Source organism: Hirundo rustica, chromosome 17 (genome assembly GCF_015227805.2).
Source record: "Hirundo rustica isolate bHirRus1 chromosome 17, bHirRus1.pri.v3, whole genome shotgun sequence".
Lineage (NCBI taxonomy): Eukaryota > Metazoa > Chordata > Aves > Passeriformes > Hirundinidae > Hirundo > Hirundo rustica.
In genome coordinates, this window is record NC_053466.1 from 2,606,850 (window position 1) to 2,625,370 (window position 18,521).

Consider the following 18,521-nt stretch of genomic DNA (forward strand, 5'->3'; position numbering starts at 1 on the left):
ATATAGATATATAGATATAGGCACATGCAGAACCATAGATACATATGGCTACACATACATAGAGAGGACACTCTCTCTCTATATATTTGTGTGCGTATATAAATATATTTATGCACATTTTGCCAATTTACTGCCTCGCTCTGCCCCACAGCTCAGGCCCAGTTTCCTGCACCCAACCCTGTCACGGCCCTGGCCCTGTCATCAACACCCTCCCCAACAACAAAGCAACACAAAAGTATTTTAAATATTGCTCCTTTAATAATCTACATCCTGGCAGTTGCTCCAAGGGAAGACACAGCTGACAGGATTTTGATTCTGCCCCCGCATCTCTCCACATCAGTAATTCCTTATTGCTGCAGACTTCTCTAGCCCTGGCTCCCGTAGGCCATGGTTAGATTTAATTCTGCTAATTACCTTAAATATAAAACATAACGCAACCGATCCCTTGACATTGCTGTAGTAATAAAAAATAGAAAAGGAAAAAAAAAAAAAATGTTTGTATCCTTATTGCCAGTGTTGTGTCAGTAACTGCTTTTCCCTAACAAAGCCCCGCTCCAGGTGCTGGGGAAGGCGAATGTTTCCCTTCCTGCTGAGGGCTGATCCCGCTCCAAAATGAAGTCAAATATTCCTCAGGCTGGAAAAAGGGGAATTTAAAAAAATTGTTGCAAGAAAACCCCACCAGTTTCCTACTGTAAAACCAGTTCACAGTTCTTGGAAAAGGGTCTGAGCAGTACAGTAGAGCTACATTTACTGAAAACTTCTAGTGCTGATAAAGTCCTTTTTAAAAAAAAAAAAATTAACCCAAACGAACCCCGAATTAAATTAAACCGGGAGAGCCGGTTGGCAGGCGAGGAAGAGGAGGAGGAGGAAAAAGAGGAGGAGGAAGAGAAGAAGGAGGAGGAAAAGGAGAAGGAGGAGGAGAGCACTCAGCGGTGCTCGGGGAGCGCAGAACCCCCGCCACTCTACAGTTCAGAAAAAAGTAGGAAAACCAAAAATAAAACACATTCTTTAAAAAAAACCAAAAAACCCCCATGCCGTTGGGGATTGTTTCCAGGCCGGGCGCTGAGGGAGGAGACCCCGCGCGTGAAGGCACAGCAGCGCGAAGGCAACGTGAGCGTGGGGCGGCCCGGGCCCCCGCTAGGGCTGCAAGGAGAACGGGACAAAGCCAGAGGTCAGACACGGCGCCAAGAACCCCCCCCCGCCCCCCGTTCCCACCCCAGCCCGGGCCCCACCTGCCCCAGGCCGGGTTTCTGGGCAATGGGAGGTTTCTTGAGGATCCCTCGGCGCGGTGCCGGCGCCGGCCTGGCCTCCCCGTCCTCCTGCGCGTCCTCGCAGCCCCCGGCCAGGACGTAGTGCTGCTTCCTCAGCTCGCCCAGACGGACCCGCTCGCCCTCCAGCCGCTTCTCCAGCTCCAGCACCTTCACCTGCGCCCAAAAACCGTCCTGGGCCCCGTGCTGGGGGCAGAGGGCCCCCGCGGCGGGGGGCAGCCACACGGGTCCGCCTCGGGCTGTACCTGCGTCTCCATCTCCTCCTTCTTCAGCTTGATGAGGGACATGCCCGAGAAGTCCATGGTGTCTGTGGGGGAAAGCAGGGCCCCTGCTGAGTGCACGCCTCATGGACGGACACCTCGGGGTGTTCCCCAGGCCAAAGGGATTTGGGGTGGGTTTGTTTTTTTTTACCTTTTCCTTGCAAAAGCCCCTCACCTTTCTCCTCTATCTGCTCTTGCCCCGACTTGGTGGAAGCCACCACGTTTGCTGCCATCTCGTTGACGTTGCGTGAGCACTCCTGGAGCCTGGCCAGGTTCCTGCTGCTCTTCTCGGCCTTCACCTGCAAGGAGCACAGGAACGGCTGTGGGTGCCCACCAGGACCCCCCCAGGGAGCCCCAGGAGGAGGCAAAGAGCTTTTGGGCATGAAAACCTGGGATTGGAAAGACTGGATGGAGGGACAGATGGGAAGGTTTATCCTCAGTGATCCCATCGTGGCCAGACAAGGTGATCCCTGCAAAGCCCTTCAGCCCCAGGGCACCAAACCAGCTCTGCTCCCCCCTCGAGACACAGCTCTGGTTCTTAAACCGTGCTCCTCATCTGAAAACCATCCGGTGTAAAAATCCTTACGGATCCCCCCACACCTGCATCTTTGTGTGCTCGCCGAAACCTCCACCCCCTCACTTCCACCCACACCCACAGGAAAGGTGGCAAGGACCAAAGCCCTCCATCCTCAATTCCAGCTCCTGCAGCTGCTCTTCTGGATTTCTTGGCAGTTATTAACATTTTCTTTACATAACCAGCTTGACAGGAGGAAGACGGGAGGTTTTCCACATCTTCATTTCCAAGGCAAGCCTCAGGTGTGGGAATATTAACACATGGATTAAAATCCCAGACTGGAAAAGAGCGAGAGCTTCCCTTCTCCCTGCTCCGGGAGGCTGCAGGATTGGCAGAAAGGATGGGAACAGAGCGAGGAGACACCCGAGGATCCTGCAGGGACACGCACCTTGGAGGCAGCCACCAGCTGGGCTGTGCTGGCAGCGATCTCGTGGGAGCAGACGATCAGTTCCTCGTATTTCCCCGTGTGCAGGACGACCCTGTCCGCAGACTCCCTGCAGCAGGGGTCGAAGGGGGAATTGTCAGAGGCACAACGGAGCAAGTGCAGATTATTTATCTCCTGCTGATACCCTCAGAAAGCAGCATCTGGATCCAGCAGCTTTGTAATTACAGCCGGAAAAGATCTCCAAGATCGAGCCCTGCTGCTATTAAAGCTCATACACAAAGCAATTATTCAGTGCCGTGATCCAGGCGATGTGGCCAGAGGCAGGATTTTGTTTTCATAGCGGATGAGATTTTGAAAGCTTTGCCCAAAAGACCCCCCAACATTTCCTGCACTGGCACAGGGAACGCCCTGCCCCAATCCCACCCACCCCATCCACAACCAGCGGAGCAGGAACCAGGAGGGGGGATTTGATTTCACGTTTTGCACGCAGGGAGGAGCTGCCATCCCCAGCTGGGCGACTGTGATCCAACCCAGGCTAATGAGCAATTAGCAGTGAGCCAAACTGAGGGTCCATAAAAAGCCAGCAAAGCTCTCCGTACGCAATTCCACAAGGAATCAGCAGCGACGCTCCGTGACGCCTCAGCAGTGGGAATTTTGGATGAGGGGGTGACAGGGAAGCACCTGGGTGCAGCCCAGGGACAGCTCCTGACCTGGGGATACCTACACGAGCTGTGTGGCTCCCCAGCCCACGGCCTTGGAGGCAGAGATCAGCCCTTCGGTCCAGCGCGAGTTCTTGGCGTAAAACTCCTGAGTTGTTGCTGCCCCCTGTTGTTATCAGAATATTATGGCCTGGATCAACTTTGTGTCTCGTATACAGCGACGTATTAATCCGTATTAAATATCCATATAAAGTGCAGCAATGTATAAATGATATATTTATATTTATTATATATTAAATTAATTAATATTAAATATTTGTATTAATATATAAAGCCGTAAATCAAGGGAGTGACAGCATCCCTGTGCTCTTCATGCTGCTCTTACTGATCTGCTTAAATAATTACCAAGAAAAACAACATCAGAGTCCCAAGCCTACAAATCTGAGCTGGGTTTTGTTTAAAGCACACAAGTTTGGGCCATCATCTTTAGATGGACAGGATTTGCAGGGTGACAGCGATTTCTGCAAGAGAGCACAGGGCTGAGCAGCCCATCTCCAGCAACTGGCACTGCCAGAGTGCTGCTAACACGGGGAACCACGAAATCCAGAGTGTTTCTGCAACCTGGGGGAATTCTCCTGTATTTCACATCAGCACGAAGAGAGAAGTGCAAGGGAGGACTCACCCGGCCACTTTCCACTATCTCCTTCTGCAGGTTCGTGGATGTTGTCACAAGAAGTCTGATAGCCTGGAATGAAGGAGAACAGGTTTTGGGGTTTGACTGGGGTCTTCTAGAGGAGGATTGATGCTGCTGCTGGTAAGAGGTCACAGTTTTGTGCACCCCAGATGGGTTTCTGCAGCACTGACCTTCATTAGATCCGTGCAGGAGTTCAGAATCCTGGAAGGAAGCAAGAGAAAAGTGTTCAGCACCCAGGGAAGCTCTGGCCTCAGAAAATGGTGCTTTTTTTGAGACCAGCCAGCCTATTCTGGAGCAGAGCACAGCCCAGCAGGGCACAGACCTGTCACACGTCCCTCCCCAAAACTCACCGCTCGTTCACTTCCAGCTTAACCCCAGAGCTCTCGTTCCTGGCCTGGCTCATCATCTCCTGTTGGGAAACACGAGAGGAAGGGCAGGATGCCACGTTGGGGTGAGAAAGGTGGAAGAGTGATGGACACTCTGCCACCCCAGGGCCCCAGAATGGCTCACCCTGCAGCTCTGCCTCACCTCTATCCTCCTGACAGCATCCTCGATCGCCTCTGACGTGGAGGCCATCTCCTTCTCAACCATGTCCCCCAGCTCCTCCTGCTTGATGTCCAGGCTCTTGGGTCTCAGCTCCTGCCAGAGGAGGCAGCAGGCACGAGGAGGTTTTAGGCAGAGAAACAGAGGGGAACATTTATGAGGAATAACTACAAATCAAGATGTCCAATTCCTTCCTGCCCCCGCCAAATAATTAAAGCTGCGGGAGCAGCATTCTGCAGCCTGCAAAGGTGAAGGAACATGTGCCACCAGCTCGCAGCAAACATGGCACGGGGGGACCTCAGAGGTAAGAAAATGCCCCAAATCAAGGTGACAAAACTCCATCAGAGGAGCAGTTTCTGCTCCAGAGGACTCTGGAGTGGTGTAAAGGAAAAGGCTAACGGGCTTCACGAGGAGGAATGTCTGAAAGATGGGAGTTTCCTTCCACAGGGGCTACTGGACTGAAAGACTTCAGCTAATCTGAGGGTGACCAGCCCTGTGCACCCCCAGGAAGGGTCTCAGTGCTCAGAAGCGGAGATGGCTCAAGGGAAGCACCAGAACTTGTGGGTACGGGGGACAAAAAACCCCAAAGTGTTCCCTGGGACCCACCCTGGCAGCCCCGAGGGGGAGGGTGGCTGTGCTGGGCTCCATCCCCTACCTGGGCCAGCTGCAGGACCCCTCGCAGAGCCCCCCGCACGTCCCCCAGCTCGGCGCTGCCCAGCCTCTGCCTGTCCTTCAGCGTGTCCAGGTACTCCAGGCTCCGCTGGCCGCACTCCCGGCACGTCTCCGTCAGCCCTGAGGAGAGCACAGCTTGGTGCCAGCCCTTCATCCCAGCCCTGCCCACCCTCATCTTCCTCCTCCCCTCATCCACAGCTCAGCACCAGCAGAATCTGCCCAATGCCTTCTCGGAGATCACAAAGGAGTTTCCATGAGCAAGGCCCCAGGGAGGGGCACCAGGGGGCAGGGAATTTCGGGGAGGGGAGCACGAGGAATGTGCTGTCCTTGGTAAAATCTGCCCCTGGCAGAGGGGACTTTCCACAGCCTCCCGAAAGAAAGGGCCCATGAGAAAGAATCCCTCCCGCGCAGCAGCCCCTGCACTCACGGTCAGCGTGGTCCGTGGGGGCCAGGTGGGCCGTGGCGCTGCCGTTGACGATGGTGTCGGCAGCCAGGTGTGCAAAGAGGGCCAGAGCCCCCACCAGCCCCGCAGCATCTGCCAGACACAGCACAGGGTCAGCAGCTGCCAGCCCAGGGCACGCCCTGCCGGCTCCTGGGGGCTGCAGCCCGTCCTTGAAGGCACTCGGGGGTCAGTACAAGGCTCGGAGATGTTGGGATGGACCCCTCCGGCTTGAAGCGGCACACGGGAACCCCCCCGGGGGTCCCTCTGTCAGCAGGGCATTGCCGGTGGCGCCGGGGGCTGCCGGATGTATGGAAACGGGAGCAAGCTGGGAGCAGTGCCGGTCCCCAGCGCCAGGTACCTGCCATGGAGGCCACGTACTGCGCGTGCCCCTTCTCCAGGGCATCCGTGGACTCCAGCGCCGCCTGCGCCCGGCTCAGCAGGTAATCTGCAAGGAATTTCAGTTCATGTCCTCAGCAGGGCCAGGCTGGAGGGTGTCTGCGCCACTGCTGACTCCATGAGGCACCACTGAGTTCCCACCCTGGCTAGGGAACAGCACTAAAATCTGAGCAAAACAGTGCTGAAGGTGAGAGCTAAAAATTCATCCTGGGAAGTCCGACCCCAACCGCCTCAGGCATGATGGAAAAAATGCCACGGGAGAGCTGAGATGCAACATTATCTGTCCAGGAGGGGGAAGGCAGAGCGTGTTTCAGCCCCTGGATGAGCAGGACACACCTGGGGAGCTGGTGCAGCGGAGGTGCAGGGGGTCATCCAGCTTGGCCACGGCATCACGGAGCATCTCCTGGGCTTCCCTCACTGTCTCCTGCAGGACTCCAAACTGCTCCTCCAGCAGCTTCTGCTGCAGGCTCTGCTCCTGGTTGCTCTGTGGGGCAGGAGGAACGGGTGAGCGGCACAGCAGCCCCCTCAGCAGCATATCCCTCGAGAGCCCCTTTCCAGGATTAGACCCATGACTGTGATATCCCACTGGCGACACCGGCTGGCACCCCCGGACACCTCACCCCAGCAGAGCAGCTGGGCCCTTCACACAGCACCGTACCTTCTCCAGGAGCCTGCCCTGGAGCTCTCGGATCTCCCTGGTGGCCTTGTCTGCCTCCTGGCTCAGCTGCAGCTCCTTCTCCTCGACGAGGCCGCGTGTGGACAGCAGCTCACACTCCTTCTCGCTCACAGACCGCCTCAGCACCTCCTTCTCGGCGTGCAGAGCATCCACCTGGGCGCTGAGCTCCGCGCCTGCCTGCCGGGGGGGGCCGGGACACGCCGTCAGCCCCCTGCCGCTGCCGGGAGCCCAACAGACACGCGGGCGGGAGCTGCGTGACGCCGACGGCAGCTCCTGGGGCCGCTGCCGGAGCTCTGGCTCAGCGGTGGGGGCAGGGTGGGACGGGGAGCGGGGCTCCTGCTGCGCCCCCGGCCCCGTACCTGCTTGGCGTGGCTGAGCGAGCGCTGCGCCTGCTCCAGCTCGTCCCGGCGGGCGTCCAGCTCCCGCCGCAGCTGCTCCATCTGCACGCTCTGGTCCTCCAGCTGTGCCCACACACCGTGCCCAGGGCTCAGCCCCTGCCGCGCCCCGGCACCAGCCGGGACGGAGGGAATGAACCCTGCCACGTTTTGCAGGGAGGGCGTTCTGGGGGGTCTCCTGGAAGGGCTCCTTTTCCCCAAGCCAGGAATTTTGGGAGCAGCCCCCATCTTGAGCCCCAGAGAGAATGAAAGCACTCAAACCCATCAATTTGCATTGTGGTGTTTTCTTGGGGGAGGAAAAGGCAGATTTGGGCAAGAGGAAATGAGTCATGAATTAACACCTTCCCGAGGAGCCAGGGCCAACTCCTCCTTGGAACCAGGGCCCAAAAGCAACAAACATCCCTTTCCCTCGCTCCCAAACTGCATTTCCCAGGCTGGGGAGGGCTCAGTGCTGGCAGGGAGGCAGGGAAGGATCCAGAGCTCACCTTCATCTCAGCCTCTCGCTTGACCTGCTCCACCTGAAATGCCAGCTGCTCCTTGACACGTGCCACCTCCTCCTGGCTCTGCTGTGTGACCGTCAGCTGCTTGGCGGTGTCAGCGTTCTGTGGGGGGACACGGGGCTCGCACGGCGTTCCCAGGGGGTCCCTCACCATCCCCACACTCATTCCAACCAGATTCTGGCTCAGGGGATAATTCCAAGATGCTTTTCTCACAGCATCCAAACTGCCGGCTGCCAATGGATGTGGGTTCAAGGGGTTCCTGGTGCTCAGATGGGACAGTGCAGGGGGACTGGGCAGGCACGAGCCACACCAGTGGTGGCAGAGGGACAAAGGGACAAAAGCAAGACCAAAACACCCAAAGCAAAAAACCAGAACAGGTGAGTGGCACAGCTGAGACACAGGATCCCCATCACAGCCCTCGAGAGCCCCTCTCCAGGACTGGAGCCAAGCATCCCGTGACTGCTGGTACAAATGGCATCCCACCATCTGCACTGGCCACAGAAACCAGCAGAAACAGACCAAACAACAGCAAAACACCCCAAAGAACAACAAAAACACCCAAAGGGAGCATGATGGAAGAGGGAAAGGGCGCTCAGCTCTGCCCCGGATACCCCAGCCCCGAAAGGGAGGGATTTAATTCTGGGACGCTGCCCTCAGTGTCAGCCCCTGCCTGCAGAGGCGGCAGCGTTACCTTCCTCAGGAGCTCGGCGTGGGTGTTGATGAGCTCGCTGTGCTTCTCCTTCAGCTTGGTGTAGCGGATCTCGGTGGCGTTGGCTTTCTCTGCGGGGGTGACAGACCCACAGTGACCACAGGGGCAGCCCAGGGGCCCCGGGCACCACGGCACACCCCAGGGCTCGTCACGTACTCTCGGCCTCGGCGCAGAGCCGCTGCGACCTGTCGCTGTCCTGCTTCACCCTCTGCAGCCTCTCCAGCTCATCCCGCAGCTGCTCGTTGTCCACCAGCGCCTTCTGCTTCTGCTTGCGCTGCTCCTCCACCTCTCCCTCCAGGCTGTTCACCTGCGCCTTGAGCTGGGTGATGTAGCGCTGCGCCTGCGGGGTCACGGGGCGCTGGGGCACGGCCCTGCCCTCCCCAGCGCCCCTGCCCAGGTGCCCGGCTGCAGTCTGGGCAAAGCAGCCGTGGGACGCACGGGAAAGATCTCCCCTCCACCCCTGCAGTCACTCTGTCCCCGTTGGTAACATCAGGACAGCGAGGGACACGTCTCATGTGCCTCCATCCCGGCAGGAATCGCATCCCGGCACCGGGAGAGGTCCCAAAACACAACACTGGATGCCAGGACCCCATTCCTGCTGCATCCCTTCAGGGTTTCCACAGCAAACAGCACCAGATCCCACCCCATTCCCCCACCCCAGCCGCTCCCCAGCCGGGCTTTACCTCCAGTTTAATCTTCTCCATCTCTGCACGGAGCGTTTCCACCTCCTTCTTCAGGCTCTCGATCTGTGCGTCCCTGTGGACAAAGGCAGGTCGGCCCCAGGTGGCAGCGGCCGCTGTCCCCTGCCGCTCCCCCCCATACCTGTCGTCCCAAACGCCGTTGGGCGGCCCGAAGGTCTGCTCAAACAGATCCGAGGTGATCTGGGGAGGACAGAGCCTGCTGAGCTGAGCCAGGACACGGCGGCCTGCCCCCCGCCCCGGCCCCAGGCCCCCACCTGCGGCTCCGTGGTGGAAGTTGTGCTGATCTCGATGAGGTTCTCGGGCTCCTCATCCTCGGGGGCTTCCTCGGGGATGACAACCACCGGCTTCACGTGCTCGGCCAGCGCCGACGCCCGCAGGAAGTTTGGGGGGCTCTGCAAAGGGACAAGAAGTCACTGCAGCCTTGCAGGGGGTTCAGGAACTGAGCGCCAAGGGAAGGGAGGGAGCCGGCCCTCTGCAGCGTCCCCAGAGCCCAAACCCATCCAGGGGGGCACCCCAGGCTCTCCAGAGCTCCACAGCAAATCTGCCATACCTCGGGCAGCCGAGGGATCTGGATGAGCCGCTTGAAGTACAGCATGTCTGACGCTTTCTTAAAGAAGTTTTTAAGGCTGGAGAGGAGGGAAAGACAAAGGGGAGATGAGAGGGGGCTTGGAAGGAGGGGGGGGAGCCCACCGCCCCAGCTGGGCCCCGGTTACCTGCGGAACTGCTCGTGGAAGCGGTCCCGGTGGCCCTGCAGGGTGTCAGCCGGCAGACCTGGGGGAGGAGGGACAGCCGTGACTGAGCCGGGGCTGTGCGCGTGTCCTCATGCACCCAGACCCCTCCACTGCAAAAGCCAGCGGGGTAAAAGCCAGGAGGGAGTGGGATGTGAGGGGTCAGGATGGGAGTGGGGCGTCCCCATCCCCGGCACAGGGATCAGGGATGCGGCACAGGGAGTTGTGGGTGTGGGAACTCCAAAACCCCCACAGGAGGCTGCTGGCACGGTGCTGCCCCGTGATCCCGTGCAGGGGGGGTGGCAGGCCAGGGCACGTGGGTTTGAATTAATGAAGAACAAGTCCTTCTAATTCCTTTATCTGGAATGTCTGTGCGGGATGGAGCAGGCCCCTAGAGCCCAGCTGGGCTGGATGCTTCAACCCACACCAGCCTCATCCCCAGATCCAAAGCCCACCCCGGGAAAACACCAGCAGGGAGCACATCCCCGGGACTCACAGGAGTGCAGCTTGAACATTAACTTCACCGAGTAGTGGTAGAGGTGGCTGCAGTCCTGGATGACCTGGATGAGGGGGGCCAGGCGGCACTGCACCGCCGACATCTGCGACACGGCCATCGAGGTGTTGAGCTGCCTGAAAACTGAGGGGAGCCGTGTTTGCAGAGCCGCCCGCGCCCGGCCACGCCGCTTGATCATTAACCACGGCGGATGTGGGCCACGGGGAAACGCCAGGGCTGCTGCCCTGAGCCGAGAGCGGCCCCGCTCCGAGCGGAGAAAGCACCCAAAGGCACCGCGCCGGCACGGGGAAGGGGCGCCCAGCTCTGCCACGGGTACCCCAACCCCAAAAAGGAGAGGTTTAACCCCGGGGTGCTGCCCTCAAGCCGCCGCCTCGCGACACAGCCGGGGGAAGTGAGAGGTTTTGCTCCGTTCTGTTTAATCACGCGAGGATCCGGGAGAGGATCCCGGCGCCGCAGCCTCGCCTGCCCCTGCTCAGAAACAGATCCCTTCCCTTGGCAGCGATCCAGGCAGCACAACCAACCTGGCTTCTTCCCCGCTCAGCTTTAAAGTATTTATGAATATAAATTCTCTGGATAACTGGGTCAGGAGGAGAAGCAGGAGGCTGTCGGGAGCCGGGAGCGCAGCCTCTCCTGCTGCGCCCTGTTTTCCAGGACAGCTCTGTGCTCCTGACTCTCGACACAGGAAGAATCTGCCACCTCTCTAAGGCATCTAAAAATTCCTGAGGAGGTGAGAGACATGAGCAGGGGCCTCCAGCCCTCCCTAGAGGAATTTCAGCGAGGGGAAATGAGGCTTTAAAAAGAAGTACAGCCCCATCCTCTGCTTCAGAGGGACAGAAGGGAATTTGTGTAATGCCTATGATTAATGTGGTTGTGCAAAAAAGAAATAAAGACATATTTCAGAGCAGCTCTACTCTGAAAACAACACTCTGCCTCGCTCAGGTGGGTTCAAAGCAGCCACACGCTCTAAATATTTTCCTACAACTGCCTCTACAGAGCTTCAGCGGGGGAATCCAGCTGAGAAACCACCTCAGAAATCTCATGGGAGCAGGAGGAGGGACCTGAGCCTCCAACCTCGGCCTCCCGGAACTCCATTCCCGACCAAAGAGCGAAACTATTGCTCAAGAGCCCCGGGGCGAGCGGGAGGGCCCTGCCCCTGCCGCCTCCTCACCTGACTCTGACAGCTTCAGCTCACAGTCCAGGTAGTCAAACATCTCGACCGTCAGCTGGAAGCTGCCAAAACAAACCAAAACTCCATCACTGGACAGCAGAGACATCTTTTCTCCAGCTGCTCGTGTTCCCTGAGAGCCCTCAAGATGGCAAGGGCTCTGACTGACAAGAGTTTGGGGCTTTTTCTCCCTGCATTTACACCCACAGAGCTCTGTGGGTGCAGGAATCGGGCACAATTCACAATTCCCCGGTGACTGCCCCATCCTGGAGTGGTTTTGCCAGCCGGGGGTCATGGAGCTAGTGACCACACCCGGGGCTCTGGGCCCACCAGGACACTCACATGTTGTTCACATCCGTCCCTGCAGTCTTTTCCAGCACCTCATCCGACACTTCGAGGCCCGGGGGGAACTCGGGATGCTTTGGAAAAGGAAGGAAAAAGGAAGAAGTGCTGCTGACGTTCTTGCTGGAGTGACACATCCCCTCGTTCCGGGGGCGTGGAGGGGGCAGAGGGTCTCACCTTGACGTGGAAGGAGATCTTGGTGAGCAGGAGCCGTGTGTAGATGCTCACCAGCTGCCCGTACCTGTCGTGCAAGTGGCCCTGCAGAGACCCCAGGGGAGACAGGGGGAATCCAGAGTGACGTAACCACACCCGGGAGCTCCCGCACCAGCCAGCGACCCGCGCCAGCCCTGCGCTCCGCCACGCACGCAGCCATCACCCCAAGAGACAGCGGGTCATTCCAGGCAGTGCTTCACCCTCTCTGTGCCCACAGTGCTCCTCAGCAACCATCTCCAAACCTCCACTCCGCCCCACTCACCCACAGGTCCCCCGTCTCTCGGATGTTGCTGCGGTACCTCTGGCAGTCCTGGAGAACCTGGGGACAAAGAAAAGGGAAGGATGAGGCACAGTGGGGCTGGCTGCGTGCCCTGACGCTGGGGAGGAGCAGGGATCCAGCCCCTTACACCACCGCAGCTCTGGGAGAAGTTCCAGCCTTCCCGTGGCCCCCGAAGGTCGGGGATTCGCACGGGGAAGTTTCAAAGATGCGAGACAACAGAGCTCCCCACGACCTGGGAAAGGGAAGGGGTAGGGAAGGGATCCCACTCCCTGTGCTGGCAGGAGCCAGAAATCTCCCCCTGCCAGCGAAGCAGCGGGGACACCGGGGTGGGGACACTCACGTTGGGGTGGCCGTCGCGCAGGACCTTGTGCAGGACGTGGCAGAACTTCCAGCTGAGGATGGCACTGCTGGGCAGGGGCAGCCCGATGGCGTAGGACCAGAAGGTGAACGCTCCCTTCTCGTGGTGCGTCCCCAGGATGATCCCTTCCAGCGCAGTCAAGGCCAACTGGACGCACACGGGGCAGGGCTGGGGACTGTTCTTGTTCTTGCAGAGGGGACACTGGGTGCCCCGTGAGCACAGGGATCGCCAGCACAGTGCCGCAGCCCCGAATACAACCCCCCTTGGTCATTTTTGGGTGCGCCTCCCCCTGCCGAGGCCGCACCGGGGCCCTCTGCGTTTTACTGCCAAAGAAATGCAATTTTTATTGCCCTGCTCGTTTCGCCTTCTCACTGATGGATGAACCTGGCTGATGCCAGCCCCAAAACCAAGCTCTGCAGGGATCTTTGCCACCCAAACCTCCCGTGGCTCCAGCATCAGGGGGTGACACCCCCACCCCCCAAACTCCGCCGTGCTGTCCTGGGAGGCAAGGGGAAGGATACGGCGGGCGTGTTTCTCCTTCACTGGTGCTTCCTGTGTGTTTATGGCTTTGCTGATGCTGATGGCCTGCAAGAGGAGGGAAGAGTGGCTGTCACACACGGTGTGACCCCCATGGCTACCCCGACACCCCAAAGTACAGTGCTTCTGGGGAATACCCTGAATCTCAGAACACGTTTGTCACCTCAAAGTCATTTGTAACACATCAGAATGGGCCTTTTCATCCACAAACAAAGCATCCATTAAACGCCCCCCCCATCCCCAGCAGGATCTGTCAGGATCTGACCACTGCTGCTGGTGCTCCCGGCGGTCCCTGTCCCAGGAAACCAATTTTTGCATTTTTGCAGCCTGAACTCAGCTCCGTGCCCGGGGAACATGAAAGCACAACAGTGAGATGCCAAATTCCAGGGTTGTTTGTGTAATCAAAAGGAGCCTTTGAACCACGGGGGAGTGGTTTGGGTTCTTCTGAGGATGTTGCTGCGTGCAAACAGCACGTGGGGAAAAGCAGCCCCCGAGGAGGGAGCGGCGGCCTCAGTGCCCATCTCGATGGAGCAAAAACCCAGAGCAATGAGATTGTCAGAGGAGGAATATCTAGATTTTGATATGTTTGATCACAGCACGCCTCCAATTAGGAATTTACTCCAAAAGGTGACCCCAGACTGGGGTGGGTTTCATCTCCCATGTTCTGGTGGGCTGCAGATCCAGGTTGTTGCGTTTGATGAGGATCTCCCTCCTCCTCCTCAGATACAACTGAGCTGCTTCACCCTCGCAGGAGTGCTTAGGCTGTGCCTGTGTCCATGAGCCCTCTGTCACCAGCAGAGGAAGAAGGTCCCAGCTGGGAAGGCAGGAAGCTGCCCTGCTGCCAGCACTTGTGCCGGAAGAGGAACTCGGTCCCTCCCTGCAGCTCCACAGCCCTAAAACCTTATAAAAATCCAATCTACCTGCCCAGGAAAGCACCTGCTTCCACATGGCTGCTTGGCCAGGGACACCCCTGAAATGAGGTGCTTTCCTGAAGGAGGAGGAACCTGACTCCGAGTTACTGAGTGCTCCTGACTTATGCAGGAGGAACCCGACACTGAAGGGGCAATGTCAAAGGTGTGCATGCACCAAACCACCCTAAAAGGGCCTAGAACAGCTACCCAGGAACTGACCATGACAGCAACAAAACTGTGAATCATCCCAAAGAGTGAACCTGTCCCAAAAGGCTGCTGGGGAGAGGGGCTGGCTGTGCCTTTCCCGCCCCGGGAGAGTCCCGGGCTTACCCTGCCATGTGGGGACGGAAAGCAGCAGCCGAGTTAAGCCGGTGACTTGCTGTAATCCTCTTATCCCCAAAGGTTAACGAGCCTGGAGTGCCCAGAAACAGGCACTTGCAGCACAGCTGCCTCTCCCAAAGTGCCTTCACAGCCACCCAAAAGCCTGGAGCTGGCAGAGGCTGTGCCCTCGATGGCAGCTTGGCCAGGGAGATGTGCCACAGGTCCTCAGGGATGCCAGCACCTCCCAGGGGACACTGAGAGGTGATGGTTTAACACGGACCAGGGAGCAACCAAGGCAAGGAAGGATTTGGAAATGCACCTTGCAGCCAGGAGCTGCTGAAGGAGTTACTGCACACCGGGAGTTTCGCTGCCTGCCCTAAGACTGGCCTGTCCCAGCCCATCACACTCATCCCAGCCCATCTCTGGAACCCAAGCCCCACAGGGGTCAGAGGAGGCACAGCCAGAAAGGTGAAAGTGTGAGACAGGCAGACCCCCAGGAAAGGAAATGCTGTGCCCTATGCCCAGGGACAGGACCTCAGCTGCTCAGTGGGCTGGGACCCTGCTGGTCTGTCCAAAACAGAGCTGTAATTCCCACTGGCAGTGGTGGTTTTGTTGCATTTATTGCCCTTAGTCTCACTGACGGCCTGACCAGCCAAAATTCAGCCCGGGAGCTGCTGTTGGAGAGGTTGGTTCCATCCTTGGTGATTCAGTGCAGAGGTTTCACTGAGTCACTTCGTGTCCAGCGCAAGGACTGGACCCACGCAGGGGCAGCCCCAGCCCACCATGAGATGCTGTGTCCAGCACGGTCCCAAATAAACCACAGTGGCACCAAACCAATGCCAGACCCTCAGGGCTGCCAGCCCAGGTGTGCTTTCACTGCCTCCAAGCATCAGGCTGGCCAGGAGATGCAGGAAAACGGGATGGTGGCAGCAGGGATGGGCACGGCGCAATGCCGCAGCCTGGGACACGCGCGCCGTCAGGATGTTCCCTGGCAAAGCCAGGCTGGGGAGGACGGCTCCAAAATGGGGAGATTCTCCCTTGACCCGACCTCTTGGGACACCACTGGCACGTCCGGAGATGGGCAGGTCCTGGCTGGCACTGCAGGTGCACAACCGGCCTGGCCAAAACTGATGCAACCTGTGGAGTGTTCCCCATCCCTGAGAGGCACCGGGGTGAGGAGCCAGCCCCAAAACCTGCCTGGCCGTGGGCTGTGGGAGCCCCCGGGGCTGCAGCCCCAGCGCTTTGCTCACAGCCCGCACGTACCAAGGCGGTGACTAAAGCCAGGATCAAAGCGCCCAAATGAAGGAGCACAGTTTAACATCCACCCTTTCGTTCCGGGCTGCTTTTAATTAGGGCTGCTCCTCCCGCCCATGGCTCCCCGGAGCCCTGGCGGCCCATGGGGTACCAATCCCCACCTGGCAGGTGGATGCCAGGTCCCTGCAGGATGTTGCAGCAGGAGAGATTTTTTGGCAGCTGGAAACTTCCTTGGCCAGGCAGCACGAGAGCTGTCAGAACAGCTGAGCGACGAACTCCAGAGTTCCCTTCCTAACGCCGCTCCTTCCCAAATTACGCCAGGAAAACACCACTTGGCAGTCACACACAATGCAATCCTGCAGGCTCCAGAGCTCATTGGATTTTTAACCTTTTTCTTTAAGAAAAGCAAAAACTGGCAGCAGAAAAAGACAAGTTTTTCCTCCTGCCAGGCTGTCGAGCAAGCACCTGCTGTGGGATGGTGATTCCCTACTTCCCACGCACAGCTTCTCTGAGGAGGACATCTGCATCACCCTGACACAAGACATGGAAAAGCATTTTCAGGGAAAGCAGGTGACCTTCATGTCACCCACAAGCACTTGGGATCACAGCAGGGCCAGCAACTCCTGTCTGTAACCACAGACTTCACCCAGGCCATCACAGGGGAAAAGGTGATGGGGCTCTGGATTCTGGTACAGAATCCTCAGGCAGCAGAGGGGATGTGCCAGCAGCACCCCTGTGACACACAGATGAGGAGGGGATGTGCCAGCAGCACCCCTGTGACACACAGATGAGGAGGGGATGTGCCAGCAGCACCCCTGTGACACAGAGATGAGGAGGGGATGTGCCAGCAGCACCCCTGTGACACAGAGGCGACTGGCAGTCGGCTGGGCAGCTGCTATAATTAGAGATAAAAAGCAGATCAATACTCATGGTTCTGACACTGAACAGTTCTGCTCTCTCTGAAGCACCACTACAGGAAACCACACCAGGATAAAGCTCCTTTAGGACAGTTTTTAGCAGTCACTGGAAAGGTCAGTTCTGGGCAGTGAATGCGACCATCAGCCAGTGAGTCTGGGGTCGCAGAGCGAAGATAGCCCAAGCACCTCCTTGCCCTCACATGTCCCTGTGACTGCGCAGATTTCCAGTGAAAAGCCCCAGATGCCCTGGAAGGGCCAGGGGGAGGAGGGCAGCCCCCGGGCACAAGGGGCAGCGCTGCCACCGCCATCGTTTATCGTTTATCAGCGCTGCCCAGCGGGACGATTGAAGGAGAAGCGTCCAGAGGGAACCGGAATTGCCGGTTTTCTCGTGTTGCTCCCTAAACCCAGCAAGCTCCGTTTCCTACCCAGCGCCGTGACCCTGCGAGGCCTGAAATTCCCACCTGCCTCCGCTGGCGTACTCCAAACCAGCCCAGGGGCTGAGGAAGGAACCGCAAAGCAAAGGGGCAAAGGGAAAAAAACCATCTGCGATGGATGCACAGCCTGCAAAAGCAGAGGGGTCAGAGGAGGCATGCGGGAGGGCACTGTTATTTTTGCTGGGGCAGCAGCGAGCCCGTCACTCTGCCCATCCCTCTGCCCATCCCTGCCCACGCTGTCTGAGCACTTCACTTCCCCCCAGCCATATGCCAGCCCCATCCCGGCCCGACCACTGCCCATCCCTGTCCCCCGCAGGACTACGGACACCCCGGACACGACGGGGCACAAACGCCTTTGGGCTTTGTTCCCACTCTGCCACCCTCCGTGGGTCCAAACACGCCGATCCCAGCTGGGCAGGGGTGAATCCATCGCCGGTGCCAAACGTTCCCCGGTGTGACTGGGGCTCGGCAGGGATGCGGAGATGCCCATTCCCGCGGCGCGGGGCTGCCGCGGAGCCCCCGGGGCTCGGCCGCGCTCCCGCCGACACCGTAAAACTTTCCCTGCGTGCTGCCGGCCGTGTTTACCTGCGATAAGGCCCGGGAGGTGCGGGGGGGCCGCACCGGCGGCGCGGGGCCCGGCTGCCCGCGGGGGCGGCGGGGCACGGCGGGGCCGCGGCCGCGGGGACGGGCTCGGGGGCGGCGGGACGGGACGGGACGGGACGGGACGGGACGGGACGGGCTGGAGCCCACGCGGGACCGGCCCGCGGCCGCGCCGGGAGGAAGCGGCGGCGCAGGTGGGGGCGGGGGTGAGCGCGGCGCCGGCACCGCGGACGGACGGGCGGACGCGGGGACGGACGGAGGGACGGCGGCCGCGCTGCCCCACCGGGGCTTCCCCGGAGCCCCCCATCCCGTCTCATCTCACCTCCCGAAAAGCCCCCGCTCTCAGCGCGCCCCGAGGGGATGCCCCGCGGAAAGGGCCCGAGCTCGCCCGGTCCCCGAACCGGGAGCGGGACCGGGACTAAAACCGGTACCGTAACCGCGGCCCCGCCGCCGCCCCCCTCCCGCCGTCCTTGCCTGGCTCTTGTCGAACTGCTCCCGCTCCGCCTCCAGGCTGTGCCCGCCGCGGCGGCTCAGCACCCGCGCCGGCACGCTCTTGATGCTGTTCATGGTGGGTCCCCGGTCCGGTATCCGCGCTCCCCGGTCCGGTATCCGCGCTCGGGGCTCCGCGCTCCGGGCAGGAGCCACCGGCGCCGCCCGCCCCCCGCCCCTGCACTGCGCCGCGCCTCCGCCGCGCCCCCGGCGGCCGCGCACGGAACTGCAGCGCCGCTCCCCCCGCGGGCAGGTGGGACCCGAGAGGGGACACGAGAGGGGACACGGACACGGGGACACGGGGACACGGGGACACGGACACAGAGCGGGGACACGGGGACATGGACACGGAGACACTGACATGGAGAGGGGACACGGACACGGAGCGGGGATATAGACACGGAAAGCGGTCATGGACACGGGGTCATGGACACGTCCCTTAGCGTCCCCCGCGGGGCACCAGGCACCGAGGTGATTCCCCAGGTCAGGAAACCCCAGGAAGGGCGGGCACCGCCAGCACGGCCGCCCCTTCCCAGCGCCCATCCTCACCCCCGCCCCACTGCACCTGCACGCACACCCGCGGC

The 18,521-nt window shown here is 59.7% G+C and overlaps 1 protein-coding gene across 2 annotated transcripts; it reads right to left on the reverse strand.

Moving 5' to 3' along the window:
• Positions 1–236: 236 nt before the first annotated feature.
• Positions 237–18,074, reverse strand: HIP1R (huntingtin interacting protein 1 related). Of its 2 annotated transcripts, XM_040081160.2 has the most exons (32): positions 17,923–18,074; positions 12,996–13,059; positions 12,457–12,599; positions 12,099–12,155; positions 11,801–11,881; positions 11,624–11,700; positions 11,285–11,346; positions 10,099–10,239; positions 9,588–9,645; positions 9,425–9,500; positions 9,129–9,266; positions 8,996–9,054; positions 8,857–8,929; positions 8,330–8,513; positions 8,156–8,244; positions 7,450–7,566; positions 6,929–7,030; positions 6,552–6,746; positions 6,230–6,377; positions 5,856–5,942; positions 5,483–5,590; positions 5,039–5,175; positions 4,369–4,479; positions 4,191–4,249; positions 4,011–4,041; positions 3,829–3,891; positions 3,212–3,312; positions 2,491–2,596; positions 1,704–1,827; positions 1,514–1,575; positions 1,233–1,424; positions 237–1,143 (listed from the first exon to the last, which is right to left on the reverse strand). In XM_040081160.2, exons 1-32 carry the CDS (start codon positions 18,013–18,015, stop codon positions 1,138–1,140), a joined length of 3,144 nt encoding a protein of 1,047 aa, XP_039937094.1. In that variant the 5' UTR covers positions 18,016–18,074; the 3' UTR covers positions 237–1,137. The 2 variants fall into 2 exon arrangements, with proteins under 2 accessions (XP_039937094.1, XP_058278838.1); XM_058422855.1 differs by lacking the exons at positions 11,801–11,881; positions 12,099–12,155; positions 12,457–12,599; positions 12,996–13,059; positions 17,923–18,074 and having other exon boundaries at positions 10,099–10,232; positions 11,624–11,652.
• Between the last annotated feature and the right edge of the window lie 447 nt (positions 18,075–18,521).

Coding starts and splice junctions, on each gene's coding strand:
- HIP1R (XM_040081160.2), bottom strand. CDS start 18,015: ATGAACAGCATCAAGAGCGTGCCGGCGCGGGTGCTGAGCCGCCGCGGC. Junction 13,060..17,922: donor AGCAGTTCGACAAGAGCCAG/GCAAGGACGGCG, acceptor CTCCTCTTGCAG/GCCATCAGCATCAGCAAAGC. Junction 9,055..9,128: donor CTTCCACCACGGAGCCGCAG/GTGGGGGCCTGG, acceptor TGTCCTCCCCAG/ATCACCTCGGATCTGTTTGA.